Genomic DNA, 18,864 nt, shown 5'->3' on the forward strand with positions numbered 1-18,864 from the left:
ATCTTAGAGGATGTGATATATGCAATGTTAATGTATGTGTGGAGTACTACAGGAATTTTTTTAAGTCCTCATATGTCAAAAGAAAAATCAGGTAAAAGAATTCACTTTCTTTAGCTTAATTTTATCATATTAAAGCTTAAATTTACATAATTTTCACACGTCACAAAATATCACCATTCTTTTTTTTTTCCTCAACCATTTGAGAAAGCAAAATTCATTGTTAATTCCAAGCCTTGTAGAAATTGGCTTTGAGCTTTTATTTTTTGCAGTTAAATATGTATTTTTAAATAATTAATATACATAACAGTTTCAAGTTCTAATGCTTTTACTTTGTAACGTTTCTTTTCATATAACTATGAGTGTCATTTTATCTCTATTATAGGTTATTTGAGACACTTCAATCCCTCTTTTGGTCAATATTTGGGCTCATCAATTTGTATGTGACCAATGTCAAAGCACAGCATGAATTCACTGAGTTTGTTGGTGCCACCATGTTCGGGACATATAATGTCATCTCTTTGGTTGTCCTACTCAACATGTTGATAGCTATGATGAATAATTCTTACCAACTTATTGCTGTAAGTTGACTAACTTCATTTTAATTCAGTATTTCACTTAGAATATTTTATTTCTAGTCTATTCCACCTTGTTATTGTGGAAAAGATGGATAGATAGATAGATAGATATAACCATATATATATATATATACATAGTACTTGTTGATGACATCATCAGAATATTGTATACACTATTAATTTAATATTTCAGGGCAATAGTATAGCATAAATAACTATGCACAGTATTAATCTAGTTTTACCATTTCACAGGATTATAGGATAAGCTAAATCTGTCTTTACAGGCTGTCAGTGACTATAACAAGCCATAAGGATGTATGACCCACAGAGGCAGCCCTCAATGCAGTCTTCATCCATTTTGGCATCATCTCTGTCCCTTTAACCTATAATCTCAGTATGAGCAAACTTGTGTCAACTCGACAACATGCAAAAACAAATAGCCAACAGTAGAATTAGATGAGGGGGGAAACACAGAAATTATGGTTTCTCGCCTCTTAAAAAATTCATAGGATAGAAACCTCAAATTCTGTAAAAAGTATAAAGTACACTATATATTGACTTAAAATTTGGAATCTAAAACCCTTAGCTAAATGTATTATTCTTGCACCCAACATTTATTGAGTAAAAATACAGCCACTGACAAAGAAGACAAAGCCTTTAAGCCCTTGAGTTTGTCTATAAACTGACAGATATATATGACCAATAAATATGGCCATAAAGCAAAATTCATGAAATGATGAAATATACTTCTTGACACATCCATAAGTATCTTTTACACAAGTAATATCTGGTATGCCTAGACTCCATTTTTCTGTAAACAACTGCAAATATATTTTATAGTTGAGACTTTACTGGTAATCATTTCATTCGAAGCCCTTTAAAGTTTACTTGAACTGTCTTCATGGAGGCAAATTTTCTTTTAAGGCATCGGTCATTGCTTAAAAAAACTACATAAATATGACGGATTACTTTTACTTAAACTATTTACAAGTTATGGGACTTCCAATCCATAGCAGCTCCTCTGGATATACCTTTCTCAAAAGATTTGAAGGTGACTATCTAGATTTGTGATAAACGGTACTTCATTTGAGCATTTACAAATTGAGTATTTTAGACATTGTTGATGTATATTTATAAGAAAAGTTGAGTTCCTTTAGCCAGTGTATTTCAAAAATGCAATCCACTTTCCAGGACAACAGTAATTAGAAAAAAGTACAAAGCCCATAATTATCAAGCTAGATATAAAAAAGCTGCCAATAATTGGGATTTTATAAAGCAATAAATATCCAAATTTCCTTAAGAAAATTACACTGCAACTGGAAGCTGGGCAATTAAAGATGAGTTTAGTTATCATCAGTTTATGAATTTTCTTCTCCAAATTTTATAATTTTTAGTGATGCTGTCAGAATCCCAACCTGTGAACAAAGGCAGCATCTGTTCAGTAAAAGAATACAATTATCAAGATAGCCCTTAATTTATGAGTCTTGGAGTATCAGACATAGTTCATAGTTCAACATTTTATGAAAGTGACTGTTTCTTCTATTGACTAAAGCTATTTAGAAATATTATCCATGATTGCAACAAACAATATACACTTTTCGCCCCCAATGCAACACAGTTGCAGAAGCTATAAGCCTATCTATAAAGAAAAGGACAGTAGAAAAAGCATAATCAAAGGAAGGAGAGAAGGGGAGAGAAAAAAGGAGAAATAAATGGCTTTCATGTTTCTATAGGACAATCCATAAAATCAAACATTTGTTCTGCATCAATGAAGGCCATGATTTTCCAGCTGTGATGTTTCTTGTTGTAAGTTGCTGTCTAGTATCTAACCCCAACTCAGCATTGTGCAGTGGAGAAGCATCTACAAAACAAATGTATTCATCAGCACACAGCACTTGAGGCACATTAAGATGAAGCAAAGTCTTCTGATTACGCTTACTCCAAGATCCGGGATCCCTTTTGTAAAACTACTCATTGACAAATATAGTTTCTACAACCTCTTACCTTACAGATTTTCTGCTTTAAATCAGATGTACAAGCAATTTAGGATGTTACTGGTTGTACTATATATAATGAAAAGAAATGTTTCTCAGTTTAATAAAATGGATGAGTACAAATGATAGAGAAATATCCTCAGATTGTGGTAAAAAAAAAAAAGTAATTACACTCTATCTGATGACAATTGGTCAAGGTTTTTTCAAGGTTCAGAAGCTGTGTCAGGAAGATCCTGTTCTACATTTGTTGTAGTGATTTATCTCTGAGCTTCTGCCTGTGATCTGAAAGTGGAAAAAAAAATTCTGCACATGAACACAAATTCCAAATAAGGGTTTTCATGTGTCTACATAAGATAAAACCTAAACTCGGGTTTCCGACCAGAATTGTGTGAGCTAACATGAGCACACAGCCCTGGAGATGCAGATTCATGGTAAATTCATAATCGATCTCTGTGATTTCGTTAATGTGTAATTACCGTGAATATCTGTTTCACTGAAGAGAGAATGATGGAAAGTGGCCTAAAGCTTGGTGACAAGGTGGGACACTTCCTGAAGTGTGTGGATAGCCGTCTCCAGGAGTTAAGAGTGCTTTGATAAGCAATTTAATTAATCTTGCAATAGCCACTCGGAGTCAGGCTACAGGCTTTTCGTGAGGTTTATCTCTCCTTGTTAATTAGGAAACCCATCAGTAGCTGTCATGTTCTCCTGTTCAGGACCATGCAGATATAGAGTGGAAATTTGCTCGAACAAAGCTTTGGATGAGCTACTTTGAAGAAGGAGGGACGCTCCCTACTCCCTTCAATGTCATCCCAAGCCCCAAGTCCCTCTGGTACCTGGTCAAGTGGATATGGACTCATCTGTGCAAGAAAAAGATGAGAAGAAAGCCAGAAAGTTTTGGAACCATAGGGGTAAGAATGCGGCATGCTCATATTGTGCTTATTTTTTACAGTGCATTTGGATACTTTTGCATTTTCATTGGACATTTTCAGAGACTAAGGTTTGTTTTTGTTTGTTTTTATGGACTTTGATGAATATTTATTCACACACTAACCATGGCGAAAGAATGGTCTGAGTAAGGAGAGCTCTTTTTTCATGAACCCATTTGCGGATATCCTTCCCTGACTCACAAATAACCAGATCTCTGTCTCTCTATACCTTGACTTCTGGTGCTCTCAGAATTTTAACAGCAGGCAATTTGTGTCATTTCAGACTCACTGTTTCTCTCTCTGGATTATAAGCTTTATGAGCAGAAGACTTCTGTTTTAATCACCTCATATTTCTAGATCCCTGCACAGAGCTTGCTATGCTTGTTAAAAATTGTCAGTTCAATGATCAAATGGATTTTAAATCTTAAATGTTCCCTGTCAACAGGCTACCACAATTTCCAAATATGACCAATACTCAAAATTTTGCTTCTTAACATATTAGATTCCATGATGTCGTATTTTTAAGTTATTGGAAAAGCTTGAAAGCATGCTTATGGCATCCTGGAAGATTAGAATTCTTTGCACTTTTTTTTCTATTGGAAATTAAGAGTTCAAGAACTTGCAGCAGAATGGAAAGTCAAACCATTGACCTGGGACAAGTTGCTCCCTTTGCTGATTTTCAAAGCACCCATGACAATGGTTTAGCAGTTAACACATTTTCATCGGTCATTTTGACATCTCAGAAAAATTGCTTTGGGAATAATTTAAATGCCTTTATATTATGGAAAATTGTCCTAGATACATTTATCAAATTTTAAATGTTAACTTGTTTTTAGCCTTATTTACCATAGCTTCGACTGCTGGATATGCCCTGAGTTATCCTTCACACTCAATTACTTCATCACCAACCAGGCATTGTTAAGAGCACAGAAAAAGGCTTCCTCCTACTGAGAATGCATTGACTTTCCTGTCATCGCAGTAACAATTCTAGCTCTCAAGAGAAAATGACTGGTGAGCCCACGTTGCACACAGGGTATTAGGAGTGTAGTTGCATCTTTTTCTATAAACCTTTACCCATGAACTATGGAGATCACATTTTGGAACATATTTGATTTTATCTACTAGAGGCTTTTCATACTAACTTGTGGACTGGGTCCCAGGTCTTGGAAAACAATGAAAGTTCTTTACTTCAAGTGTTTTATTTGTTTGCCAATGGATATTAAATTCAGATTTTTTTAATGGTTATACATTGAGTGCAATGAATAGAATAAATGTTATTATATTCAATAAGTATTATACGTGTCTCATGTGCCAGGAATTGAGCCAGGAATGTGAGAGTGAGGGGAAAAGTGTGGCCATAGTTTCATTTTGAGGATACTTTCAATGGGGAAACACAGATTGAAACCATGTTGCTATCATGAGTGTTGTACAGTTAATATTGTGATGTAATTATATGAAAACGCTATGAGAAACAATTTATATTCTCTTTTAGGTAAATAGAGATAAGTTCCATGGAAGTAAATTTCCAACTTATCCTTAAATCTATAAGGAATTGTATTATCCACCCTGCAGAAGATACTAATGATTAATACATCCTTAGTATGGTGCCTCTGAGAAGGAATCTTGAATTTCAAAACACACTAAAACTTACAGTCAGATACTTGTATTTTATTTGAGGTTTCTATCTCTACTGCCAATGAAATGAATAAAGAACCCCTCCATGACTTGGGTTCCAAGTCCTCTCATTTTTGTCTGTAGTTAGAAGCATGTGACCATCATTCCTTTTTTTTTTTTTTTTTTTGGCACCAAAGGGCTGTGAATTCAATTATGCTTTCTATTAAAGTAATGAGCATGCTTTCAGAGGGAGATAGTCAATGGCAGAAATTGCAGATCTTTCTGTTTATGTACATTACCTATTACACATATTACTAGCCTTGATAAAATAAATTTTGTCTTATGTTTCAATCTCCAAATTAGAAGTTTTGGTACCAAGTTGATACTTATGATCTTTAAAAATTAATTGTGACAATTCAAGCAATTTTTTTGACATTGTATCTAAATTTTGTTTTAAAAAGGTTTGTATATAAACCTTTGAAAATGGGTATTTTGATGCTGCAATAACGTATGCCATTACATCAGTATCCTAAGTTATGCCTCTCTTCTCCAACTTCTTTCCTTTGTCTGCCTGTGTATTCTTCCCATCCCAACTGGAGCTTTTTAGAAGTAACAGCTTACTCAAGTACATTACCACCTGAGCCTACTCTTTCTCTGTGCTGAATTTCCAGATTGCGAATGACGTATTATTTTGATTTTCATACTCTTAGTTGAATTTTATGCATTTTTATTCGCAGTGCTAAATAATCCATACTGCTTAAAAGTTCTGCTTATGATAAGTCTGTGACAAATGGAGAGTAAGCTAGATCAGTATAACACTAATAACAGAGTTAAATGAGAAAATAATGTCAAAAAATAATTGACTTGCTGTTAAAGTATTTCCATTCAGTTCCTTTTCTTGAAAGTGCATTGAACAGAAAGAGGAAGACAAAGGGACACATTGGATATTCACTAACTCTAAGGTGGTGCTCAAGTTCCAGTGGCAGTCATTTTGCAAAAGCAGAGCCTGGCTTAGAACATAACAGGTTAAGCAATCACAGATCGGCAGGCATCACATATTGGAGTGCCCGCTAGAGTCCTGGCTGCTCCATTTCTACCCCAGCTCCCTGCTTATGTTCTTTAAAAAGTGGCACAAGACGAACCAGGGTCTTGGATCTCACAACTTATGTGTGAGACCTAGTTGGAGCTCCTGGCATCTGGTTTCATCTTGTTGCAGCCAGATTCTTAGGGCAGTGATACCACAAATGAAAGATTCTCTCTGTCTTTCTCATTCTCCTAATGTGCTAGCAAACCGTGGATGGTGGCTCAAGTTCTCAAGTTTCTGCCCCCTATATAACATAGTCAAATGATGTTTCTGGCTCCAGGCTTTCTCACAGCCTAGCCCCCAAGTGCTTTAGCCATTTTAGCGGTGAATGAGTAAATGAAATATCTCTCCATGTCATCTTATCTGTCACATAAATGATCTCTTTTCTAAGGTACCAATATCAATTTCAATTTTTAAAAAGAAAAAGCATTGGTTTGAAAAGCAGAGAGACAGAGAAAGAGCAAGACATGGAGAGAGATCCTCCACCTACTGAATTACTCCTGAAATACCCACATAGCTGGGCCTCTGCCACAACAACCATGAAATCCCTGAGTTCCTTCCAGGGTTTTCACGAGGTGGCAGGGATCCAAGTACTTGGACCATCCTTTACTGTCTTCCCAGGTGTGTTGGTAGAAGCCTGGTTTACAAGCAGAACAACCAGGGCAGGAAGAGGCAGTTTGCTGTAGAATGTTCAGGTCCCAAGGGGTGGCTTAATCCCCTATGCCTCAATATCTACCTTATCTTTGATTTTTGAACCAAAGATCCACTTGCATTTAATTACAAAAAACAATGCAAGCACAATAGTCCTCCAAAGTTTTAGATTGATATGAAACATATAATGCCACAGGGACAGGTTTTTCAAAAGGAAGGTGTAACTCCATATGCCAATCAATATATTTAACCATTAAAAAAACTTTTCATAAAATCACAGAAATACTTTTTCAACTTTATTAGTTTTATTTTTCCACTTTCTAGTTTTCTCACAAGTTCACAATACAGAGCAAACATAGAAACCTACCTTTGTCATTATCCATAAGTATCCCTCAGCTCTGGGATGCACAAGGCATATTCATTACACACCAACTGCCAAGGGTGGTGCCTGGCTAAGTCACTGCAGAGGAAGCAGTAACTGCTACCCATCAGCCAAGAAGGATGAATCCAAGTAGTGTATATCTATGGGAACTCATTTTTAGGGGATTTGTCAAAATGTATAGCGCTTTGATCTTAATGACTGAATGATAAACCTTAATGTTGTAGACTTAACTACAATTCTTGCACACATGACACCCCTGAGAGTCTCTGGTTTCCTAATGGACTGCTGGCAATGCCTTTGGTTATACCTTCTTTCCCCACAAGGTAGGCATGGCTGATAATTAGCTGATATTTGTGGCGCCTCAAAAACTAAGTCCTGAAACTTTGGTTTGCAATCTGAGACTCAGGCATTTTACATGGCTCATAATTCTATGCTCAGAAGCTTTGTGTAATAAAGAACAATACAGAGATGCATGCTGTTATATTGCTAAAATTTTGTTTATAGAGAATAAGATGTAGTTCCATCTGTACTGGAGCCACACCTCAATTTTTGGAGAAAAAAAAATAGATTCCATTCTGCATAAGTCTCTTGACTTTTTACTTTTTAAAAAAGAAGAAGAGAGCAAGCAACACTTCTTAAGGGATGTGCTGAGCTGAGTAAAGACTAAAAGGCATTATTCACGGGCTGAAAATCAGTGATAGACCGAAACCAAAGCTCAAAGGAAAGAAGACAGTGCAGAAAATTGACTGCAGGGAACTTGCTATGAGCAGTAAGCCTGGCATTCCACACAGTGGATCTGGAAAGGACCTGTAGCTGAACACCAGAAAATAACAGGGCCAATTTCCCCAACCTCTTTCCAGCTGCAGATGGTTCCCTGCTCTAAAGTGATGTGACACTCTGCTGAAATTTGAAGTGCCCTTGCTGCAGCAGAAATCGCCTACTGCTTGGTTTTTCCTTTATTATTAGTTCTATGATCCACATTCCATCTCTTGCCCAGACATGCCAGGAAGCAGCTGCAAAATGATTTACACGAATGACATGCACAGGTTTGCCCTCAGTCACATCAATGCAATTTACAAAGAGAACTGCAAAGGGCACTTTTAAAAAAAAGTTTATTTATATGTTTGAATGTCAGAGTGCGCTTGCACAATGGCTGAAATTGCTTGAGCTGGACTGGTCTGAATCCAGTAGCTTCTTCTGCCTCCCACGTCGATGCAGAGGCCCCCAAACCTTGGACTTTTCTGTCCTGCTTTTTCAAGCCATTAAGTGGTAACTGAATTAGAGCTCAAACTGGCACCCATAAAGGATGCCAGGGCTCTAGAGTGTGGCTCTATCCTCTGTGCCTCAATGCTGGCCCCAGGACACTTTTTCCAAGTGTCTTTCCTAGACACCCAGCTAAAGCAGAAAGATATTGGGTAATTGTGGGCCACTTGGCCTGTCTTAAATACAGCTATCAATCAATATAATTCATTTTTAAAAGTGAAAATGCTGATTGAAAGTTGCAAAACTCTACTGATTTCTCAGCAATGTCATGAACATGACCTAAATTTATTCCATATCAGCTCTACCAGGCTATGGTTCTATTGAAGATATTATTTTGTAGTACAATTAAAGATCTGGTCATTGCACATTGCTTTATCAAAGTTTTTAGTGTGAACTGTTTTGAAAATATTCCTTACTCAATTTTATATACTTCAGTGAAATGTCCCCATTTATGGTATTTATTAAAAGTTTGTTTATTTTTTATTGGAAAGGTAGATTTACATAAAGAAGGTGAGACAGAGAGAAAGATCTTCCATCTGCTGGTTCCCTCCCCAGATGACCTCAATGGCCAGAATTGAGCCTATTTGAAGCCAAAAGACAGCAGCTTCTTTCTGGTGTACTACATGGGTTCAGGGCCCCAAGGTTTGGGGCCATCTTCCACTGCTTTTCAAGACCATAACTAGGAGAATGGATGGGATATGGAGCAACCAGTTCAGGACCCAGCACTTATATGGGATCCCAGGGCTTGTAAGATGAGGATTAGCCAACTGGGTCATTGCACCAACTCCTTTCCTTTATGTTGCTTTTATAAACACAAATTAGGCCCTTTTCTTGCACTTATGTTTGTCCTAATAATTAAAGATGCAAAACTTTCTCTTATAGTAATAAAATCCCTTTCACACCCTAGTTATCTTTACCCAACAAAAGATGACAAACATCTCAAACATTTATTGGTAGTAGTTCCTTTATATAAAATTTAACGATGTCAGTGATTTTCAGAAATTACTCTTATATTTATTACAAAAAATACATATGATATTAGGTCGAGTTATGGTTCTCCTAATTTCCAGAAATAAAGAAAGATGGTAAAAATCCTTACCCCTCATGCCATGATAGTAAACTCACAAGAGAAAATGTGCAGAGGGCACAGCAAAATTTTATTGCAAACAGAGATATGCAAAATATTTTAAGCTCCCCTGAAAGGTGACTAGCTACAGAATGCACTCTATGTCTGTCTATACTTGACAGAACTCGCCCTTATGGTATTATTTGTATGAGAATTCCCTATTTCTAAAGTTCTCTAATGCCCAGGAGTAAGATATCCAACACTTTATCGGGAAGATATGCCTTCCACCAACATGAAATGTCATGAAAATTACACAGAAGAGACAATTACAGCTCATTGTGTTCATTTACTTTTTCAAAGGTAATTCTAATATGATTCGGATTCTGCAAGTTTATAATCCAAGAATATTTTAATAGGTATTTTCCACTTTATTTCAAAGACAGAAAGACAAGGAGGGAAAGACAGACACGAGATGTTCTATCAGCTGGTTCACTGCTAAATATCTGAGACAACCAGATAGAAGCTGGGGGCATTTTTTTTAGATCTCCCTCACGAGTAGCAGAGACCCAAATATTTGAACCATCATCTGTTGTCTCCCAGGCTGTGCATTAGCATGAAGCTAGAATCTGGAATGAACAGAGATTCTAACTCAAGAACTCTCAAGTGGTGTCAACATCTATGTCAAATGCCCATCTGTTAGTATAGTTTTCAAAATATGTAATAAGAGACCATCAGTGCGATGTGGTGGGTGAAGCTACCGTTTGCTACAGCAATGTATGAATCCTAGAGTCCCAGATGCCCCAGTTCTGATCTAGCTCCTTGCTAGTGCTCTGAAAAAAAAAAAAAAAACCTGCAGAACATGGTACAAGTTCTTGGTCCCCTACAACCATGTTGTAGTCCCTGATGAAGTCCCTGATTCCAGGCACAAGGATTCCACTTTGTTCACACCAGGCCTTTGCAGTCATCTGGGAAATGAATGAGTAAATGAAATCTCTCTCTCACACACTCTCTTGCTTGCTCACTCTCTCACTCTCTTGCTCTTTTTCTCTGCTTGTCTTTCTTTCTCTGAGATTTTCAAATACACAAATAAAACTGAAAATAACTACGTTATGAGATTGGCATTGGCCTTGCAGTTAAGCCTGCAGTTAGTATGCTGAGCTCCATGTAACTGTCCCTGTCTTCATTATCTGGGCATGGCTCCTTATTCCAGCTTCCTGCTGCTGAAGAGTGAATGAGGAGCAGTGACAGCCCAAGTACCTAGGTTCTTGTCCACGTGATGCCAAATTGTCTTTCTAGTTTCTGGCTTGTACTGGCCCCAGCATAGTAGTCGGGGAATTTGGGTAATATTCTAGTTTCTCCCCGCCTTTCTCAAATATACAATTATTGCTCATCATAATAAAACATGCGCTTTTATTATTAATAGAAAAGGGAAAAAAGTATGAGGAGTAGGGACTAACATTAGCGATAGATGCTTAACTGTTATGTCTTTTATGTCATTTATCCTTAAAAATTACCCAACTACCCATCTTGGAAATTAAAAGGATATGGGAACATGGAAGGCCTCAGAGATAAGTTCCGTATCTTGGCACAGGAGTACGGTCCAAGTCCATGATTTTGACATTTCGTTACAATACCTTCCCAAACAGAAAACTTGGATTAGAATACATAATAATAATTGTCATTAAAACTTGAATGTACTTTGTGATGATAACAGGAGAAGCAGAGAATGAATCAATGAGGGTTACATGCGCTCCATAGCTGAGTGGTCATTGTTTGGCCATAACGCATTTCAAGTATTTTGAGTATGGATATTCAGAAGATGGCTAATTTTATCCACTCTTGCTTGCATAGCCAGCAAGTTGAAATTCAACTTCATAATGTAATCTCCTAAGATTAAACACAGTCTGTAATATTAATGCTGTCAAAGGACAAAATTATAACAAGATCTTAATTAGCTTTAGTTTCAGTTCTAAATTAGACAACATTTCATTTCACAAAAGAAATTTGGTTTGGTACTTGAAACGGGCTGAAGAAATTATCAATAAGAAACAAGCATCAGGTTGGTCATTACAAAGTAATTTGCCTTGCAAACCGAGGATAGGGAGGTAGAACAAAACAAAACAAAACAAAAACAAAAACAAAAAAAATAGCTAATTTGTTAACAAGTTACTTCAAAATACCCTTTTGGTGTTAGGATTAAGGCAGAAGTGACTTAATTCCCCTGTAAACTAAGGTTGTGCTGTTATGGAATTTGGCTCTTTCTTCTCAAAACCGGACTTCTCAGGTCAGAGAAACAGCCCAATTGCACCAAGATGTATTGAAATTTATCATGATACCGAGTTTTGAATTTTAGTCTATTCTGCCTGTGTCTACAGCAGGAGTTTATGCCCTCTTGTAGTTTTTATTTAACAGTGTGATGCAATGGGCAATAAACCCTTGAAAGAAAAAATTTACTGTATCATTAGGGAATGGGAATTGACTAATTTTTGAAAATTATAGTAGCTGTGTTCTCATTGTGTAACAAATTGTTTTGATGTTTTAAATTTTTTGTAAGAAAAGCAGATCTGGAAGTATTATTTGAGTTCTAATCTTTGATCTCTTTATATTTGTAAAATTTTTAACTTTAACGGTAATGAGGACTTACTAAAGGAAGGGCAGTTATTATCCATTTCAATACATAAGTGACTCAAGTACATTTTACTTGTTACTCATCATTCTCTTATTCTGTCATCTTTGGTTCTAACTAGGTCAGGAAAATGTAATGGCTTTCCACTGCTCTTTGTGAAAAATGTCTGATTAGAGGTATGAAAGATTCTGAAAGAAAAATAAAGTACTACAGCACTCTGAAAAAATAAATATTGAATAGAATAAAACCATTTCTAAATTAAGGAAAACTCACAATTAAACCAGGGAAAACAAATCTAAATGACGTTTAACTTGAGAGTGTTAAATACACTGTTTCGCAATTTGCTTTCGTGCTTTTTGTTCACTTCAAGCTTCTGGTTTTTGGTTTTTTGGTGCTTTTTTTTTTTTTTGGAAGGGTTTTTATGTTGAGTTTCAGCAGAGCAGTGTCTCATAGGAGTCAGACACCTCCACCTGGTGGCACAACCATAGAATTTCCACAGCATACTCCTAACAGTATTCTAAATGCTCATTTCAAATCTAGTTTTTACTGTAACGTGCCAATCATACTGAAAATTTATTTCTCAGAAGTGACTAATGCTGAGTGACTTTTCTGAAGCTAAATATTATCTCATCCATCCTTACAAGTCGTTACCAATCATAAACCAGAGATCTGTTCTTGTGCCAGAGGATAAAGCATTTTACATGTGCAAGAAAAGCTTCTTTTAAACTGTTTGATATTTTTTTAAAAAATTATCTTGCAGTTATAGATGCACATTTTCTAAAGTTCTTAAATGATAAAAGCCTTATGTAAATCCAACTTCTGCGAATTCTTTCTCCTGTTTCCAGTTCCTAAACCTTCATTACTGAGCTACTTTTTCATGTTAGGATAGCCAGTTTTCTTTCTTAAGCATCATTACTGTTGTTTACTCAATAGGCATACAATTTGGCACAATTTTCTAACATTTTTAGAAGTTCTGCAAAAGCCTTTATCATGTCAATGTTATCATACTTTATTAAATTTATGCTGAACCTTTCTTCAATCATTAAACGTGCTCTCCATCCTATACTCTATCTATTCATTGCTTGGTGCTATTCTTATCTCTGCTTTTAAAACCCATCCTCTCACATTTGCTTCAAGAAACTATGAGCTAGTGAATGTGATGTTTGAACACTATCTTTATTTATTTATTAGGTTAAACTCAACCTTCGGATTAAACAGCATGTCATTGTAATATTTAGTATTCTCTTTATTTGATATGCCCCATCTCTGTCTCTTGCTATTAAGTGATTTTTGAACATGAATAAGTTATGAGCATATAATTCTCTATCATGCTATATCTAATGATTACATTATTAAGTGTTTTAAATGTCCTGCAGAATATGTTTGTAGTTGATTCATTGACTCATTCACTTTTATTCTTGTGAAACACTCAGTAGCTTTCACTCACTGTCAGGTAGAATTCTCATTTTGCAGAAATGAAAATAGATTCTTGATTCATATATATTATATGTATTTAAAAATCAAAGTATGTCAACCTAACCATAATGGAAACGTCCCTTTTGTTTCAGAGGAGAGCTGCTGACAATTTGAGGAGACATCACCAATATCAAGTAAGTGATTCTTGTGTTCTATCTGGAAATAGGCATTACAATAAAACAATTTGCTCCCACACACTTCAAAACTGATTCAGGAGCAACATCATATTTACTCACTGAATATCAATGTTCTTCTAAAATGCCCCCAGGAAGTTATGAGGAACCTGGTGAAGCGATACGTTGCTGCAATGATTAGAGATGCTAAAACTGAAGAAGGCCTGACTGAAGAGAACTTTAAGGTAACTGTTCTCACCTTCACCCCAGGAGGCAGAGGCTATGTAACATGCAGCCACACACAGCACATTTAGAATCAGAGCTGCAAACACAGCCGTATTTCAGCAAGCCTGTGTGCTTTCTAATTTTTAAATTAGAAAAAGAAAAAAAAGGAGAGGAAAAACACAATTGAATTGTGAAAAACAGCAGGTGGTAAAAGCTCTCCTCAAAATAAATTGTTCTGAAACATACTTAATCCAAAATGTCAAGGAGACTTACCTAGAGGCAGAGAAAATCCCAGTACCTCGTGGCACTAGTTCATTTTCATTCACTGATTGCAGACACCACTCCTGTGCTTGAGTCTGCACTTGTGAAATTTCAGCTGTTTCTAAATTTGAACCATTTAATAACCAAGACACTATCAATAGAAAAATCCTTCAGTGTTCTTTGTCTCACCTTGGTAGCTAGAAATGTTAAGATTTGAGTTTAATTATAACTTACAAACTTAGCTTTCCTTTTCAACATTTAAAAAATAGTTCTACTAGAGTTAATAAGTATACAGTATAACATACATTTGAAAAAGTATGTATGATAATTTTGTCTTTCTCATTGTTAGAGATTTTGCCTGAATGATTCAAGTCAATAAAAGCAGGTAAAACAGAAACCAAAGGATACACTCACACAGACACACACAGACACACACACACAGACACACACAGAGAGACACACACACCCACACACACACAGACACTCAGACACACACACACACACACACAGACACACACACACACAGAGACACACACACCCACACACACACACTCAGACACACACACACATACACACACAGACACACACACGCACAGACACACACAGACACACATACACACACACAGACACACACAGACACACACACACACACACACACACACACACACACACACACACACACACCACCTAAACCGAGAAAGTCAGTTTCACAAACAGAATTAAGATAAGCAGCCATTAATAGCTAAGTGATAATATTGAAAGGACAGTTTGAAGAATTGACAAGGATCCCAAATGCTATTGGCAACCTCAAAAATCAGATTTAAATCAGATTTGTGTTGCACTACGGAATAGCTTGGAGTCAGGAGGCGGCAGGAAGGCCACCATCAGGGTAGGACTGACAGTTTAGCTGTCCGAAAAGATAAGCAACAAAGACAAATCTAAGGAGTGATGTGTGACCCGAGATACTTCCTGAGGGTTAGAAGACAGCTCAGCAGACGGGGTCCAATCACCTCCAGGATAGCAAATAATTGAAAAAACAAAAAAAAACTTCCAATTCTCCCAAGAGTATACGCTATTTTGTTTGGGTTTAGCTATCCCTTTAGAAAGGAAAATGCACCAGACCTAAAACTCTTAGAAAATACATCCTTGTGAGAGCGTGAGATGATTTACAGTAGATGAATCCTTTGGAGGAGAATTATTCAACACTGTGGTCCCAAAGAAACCAATATATGCAACTATACAGCCACGGAAGAGACAATCCTATTCCCTTTCACATCAACCCTAGGAAGTTATTCCTTACAAAAGAAACTCAAGAAGAAGGTCAGTAAACATCAAGAGGATCCCTACGGTCAGTGAGTAACCAGAGATTCAGGAACAGAATCAGAGTACAGTAAATTCTCAGGAGTGAGAATATTTTGGACACATGTATGAAATGAGAATACGATGGTCTCCACATTAGTTTTGTTGTTCCAAGCTAACTGGTCTTTCAATTTCATTTAGGAACTCAAGCAGGACATTTCTAGCTTTCGCTTTGAAGTTCTTGGTTTGCTCAGAGGAAGCAAGCTTTCCACCATCCAATCTGCAAATGCTGCAAAGGAGTCATCCAACCCGGCTGACTCGGAGGAAAAGAGTGATAACGAAGGTAATAGCAAAGACAAGAAAAAGAATCTCAGCCTTTTTGATTTAACCACCCTGATTCATCCAAGATCAGCAGCAATTGCCTCTGAAAGACATAACATAAGCAATGGCTCTGCCCTGGTGGTGCAAGAGCCACCAAGGGAGAAGCAGAGGAGAGTGAATTTTGTGACCGATATCAAAAACTTCGGGTTGTTTCACAGACGGTCAAAGCAAAACACAAACCAAATCTTCTCTGTTTCAGAAGAAGTTGCTCGGCAACAGGCGGCAGGACCACTTGAGGGAACTATCCAACTGGAATCCCGAGGATTAGTTTCACGGGGTGATCTGAACATTCCTGGTCTCAGTGAACAGTGTGTCTTAGTAGACCATAGAGAAAGGAACACGGACACGCTGGGTCTACAGGTAGGCAAGAGAGCGTGTTCATTCGAGTCAGACAAGGTGGTGGTGGAGGACACCGTGCCCATTATACCAAAGGAGAAGCACTCCAAGGAGGAGGACTCTAGCATAGACTATGATTTAAGCCTCACCGACACAGTCACCCATGAAGATTATGTGACAACCAGACTCTGATACCTGAAAGAGACGCGTTTACCATTCCTGCTATACATATTTCCCATAGTGCTCTCGGTGTGTGTGGAGGGGAGGGGGAAATGTTTCAAATTATCCTAGCAAATGCTAACTTAGACTTTACATCGTTTGTCAACCGTGTCATACTAACCTGTACCATGTTTAAATAAGGCAAAGGCAATCAAGGACCCTTCTGTTTTGTAGCCTGCTTTTGCTTTCACAGTTTGTTTTACAATTGTTTTTGTTAATAAAAAAAAATGCACCTTGTATTCTTGTACTGTTGCAATAACCACAGAAAATTTTTAGCTATCTTTTACAATTAAAACAAGTGCAATTTAATCCATGTGGTAGTAGACTCCTATAATAGATATTTTTATATGCCAAAAATCAGAGCACCAACAGTATTAAAGCTTTTCATATCTGAAGGTGTCCTTAGGGGTGAATACACTTTACCCCATGCTAGTTTTATTTTAAAATAAAAATATTGCTGAAGTATTTCTTTAAAATGTGTAAATAATTATAGAACAGCTAAAGCAATCAAGACTTAAGTCTCTCTTAAAAGTCAGGTATGCTTTGTAGAATTTTTTGATTGTCTCGATGTTCATTATCAGTAAGTAAAAGTTTTGTTTTAATAAATTGCGATGACTATTTTGAAGGGGATTTTGTCAGAAAATAAAAGTTGCTTCTCCATTTTAAAAAAAAGTACCTGCTTTATATTCAACTGCTCGTGGATGAAGTGTGGATCTTTATGAATTACTGAATTTTAACAAAGTGGCAAAGTTTCTCAGTGATTGAAAAGAACAAAAATGAAGCATTTCAGCAAATCAAGATGATTTCATATAATAGTACAATGAAAAGTTCACTCTCATGAACTCATCATAAGTGAAGTTGAATTTTGACACTTCTAATCATGTAATGTTGATTTCAACTGAAAGTAGGACGAAGATCCATTTGCTTCCTCTACGTATCCTCAGCAACTGACACATCTTTTTGAAAATTAAACCACACAAAAATCATTAGAATTTTGTCACTAGATATAGATAGGATATATAATTTTCCCTACAATGACAATATCCTTACCCTTGTATTTTATATTATTTGCAAGGTGGTTTATCTTGTCTTACAATCATTCACTAAAATGTAACAAGGAAAGTATGACAAATGTAAAAATGTTGCTGGCAACTGCATTATATTATTAGTTCAGCAACTATTGCATACTTCTCTACCACATATGATCATTATTTCTTAAAAAAAAAAAGTAGGAAAACGTTGGATTATTTTTACTACAAAAATTACCTTCATGAAAAAAAAATAAAGTTGCATCTATGAACTTCAATGAACGGTATATGATTTAGCATTGACCCAAATTTGAAATCTTAGGAAGTCTGATTTCAAAGTACTACACACTCAAAATGCAGCTTAAATAATAATGCAGTTATTACCACGCATGTGTGTATTAGCATCTGTGCATTGCTCATAACGACCTCTGGAACACTGCTGGTTGTTGACCTCATTTTACAGATAGCAGATCTGGAAAAAGCACTCACTTGACTAGGAGGACACAGTGGTGGCATTGTGCTGTGCTGTGTCTCTCAGCGCTGAACCACCAAGCAGTACATTCCACACTCACTGAGAATGAAACCAGAACAAGACGAAGGTTGCTATTGGCACGTCGGAAATCCTGTGCTGTGGGCATGGAATGGGTTTGGTAAGTTCCATTAAGCAGGACAAATGTACAAAATGAAAGATGTGCTGTGTTTAATTTTCTTAAGACTCAGTTGCATCTTAGAAATAAGTAGATCAATACATATTCAGTATGCGATATCAGAATTCAGCATGGAACATCAGATTTAATTTTTAAGAAAGCCAGAGGTACTGTTTATTCGCAAATCAGATTTCTCTTAATGCTTTCACGATCCGACTGGATAAGTTTGGAGACCAAAAACACATACTACACCACTTGCTGCTTGAGATACATCTGCAGCTCAAGCACACCAGGACTCAAAAAACAGGGACTAATCAAATATTCATTTTTTTTTCCAAATTAGACACACAATTGAAGTAGCAGAAGGGTAGATTTAATGTGTGAGATATTTTCCATTGGTTCCTTTTTGCCGTGTGTGTGTGTGTCTGGTTGCAAAGAAAGACACAAAACTAATTTCAAATTGTCTCTGCTACACCACACAGTACTATTGATGGAAGCAACAACAACAAACAACCTGTTCTCAGTAATTTATTTAGGTCCAGGGTTACAGACCATGGTGGAAACAGAGAGATTCAGTTGGAGTGGCAAAACCTCAGCTTGAAGTTTCCTGGAAGGGATTCTGTAAGTCCTCAGTTCAGCTCTCCATAGCACATACATCTATAAGTACAGGAAAGACTATTGGTATTGTTAGTACCAGA

General features: G+C 36.6%; 1 protein-coding gene across 7 annotated transcripts in view; it reads left to right on the forward strand.

Annotated features, from left to right (window-relative positions):
* TRPC4 (transient receptor potential cation channel subfamily C member 4) overlaps window positions 1-16,797 on the forward strand; it is a 166,602-nt gene extending 149,805 nt beyond the window's left edge. For 2 of the 7 annotated variants that reach the window (XM_040991063.1, XM_040991068.1), the window contains 5 exons: window positions 383-578; window positions 3,283-3,477; window positions 13,750-13,791; window positions 13,926-14,015; window positions 15,757-16,797. In XM_040991063.1, the coding sequence (XP_040846997.1) occupies window positions 383-578; window positions 3,283-3,477; window positions 13,750-13,791; window positions 13,926-14,015; window positions 15,757-16,464 (1,231 nt within the window). In that variant the 3' untranslated portion in view covers window positions 16,465-16,797. Of the gene's footprint in view, window positions 1-382; window positions 579-3,282; window positions 3,493-13,749; window positions 13,792-13,925; window positions 14,016-15,756 lie in introns of all 7 variants that reach the window. The other 5 variants (XM_040991064.1, XM_040991065.1, XM_040991062.1 and 2 more) reach the window with 5 other exon arrangements.
* Window positions 16,798-18,864: the final 2,067 nt, after the last annotated feature.

The sequence above is a fragment of the Ochotona curzoniae genome, unplaced genomic scaffold (assembly GCF_017591425.1).
Source record: "Ochotona curzoniae isolate NIBS_2020 unplaced genomic scaffold, NIBS_Ocur_1.0 contig_64, whole genome shotgun sequence".
Lineage (NCBI taxonomy): Eukaryota > Metazoa > Chordata > Mammalia > Lagomorpha > Ochotonidae > Ochotona > Ochotona curzoniae.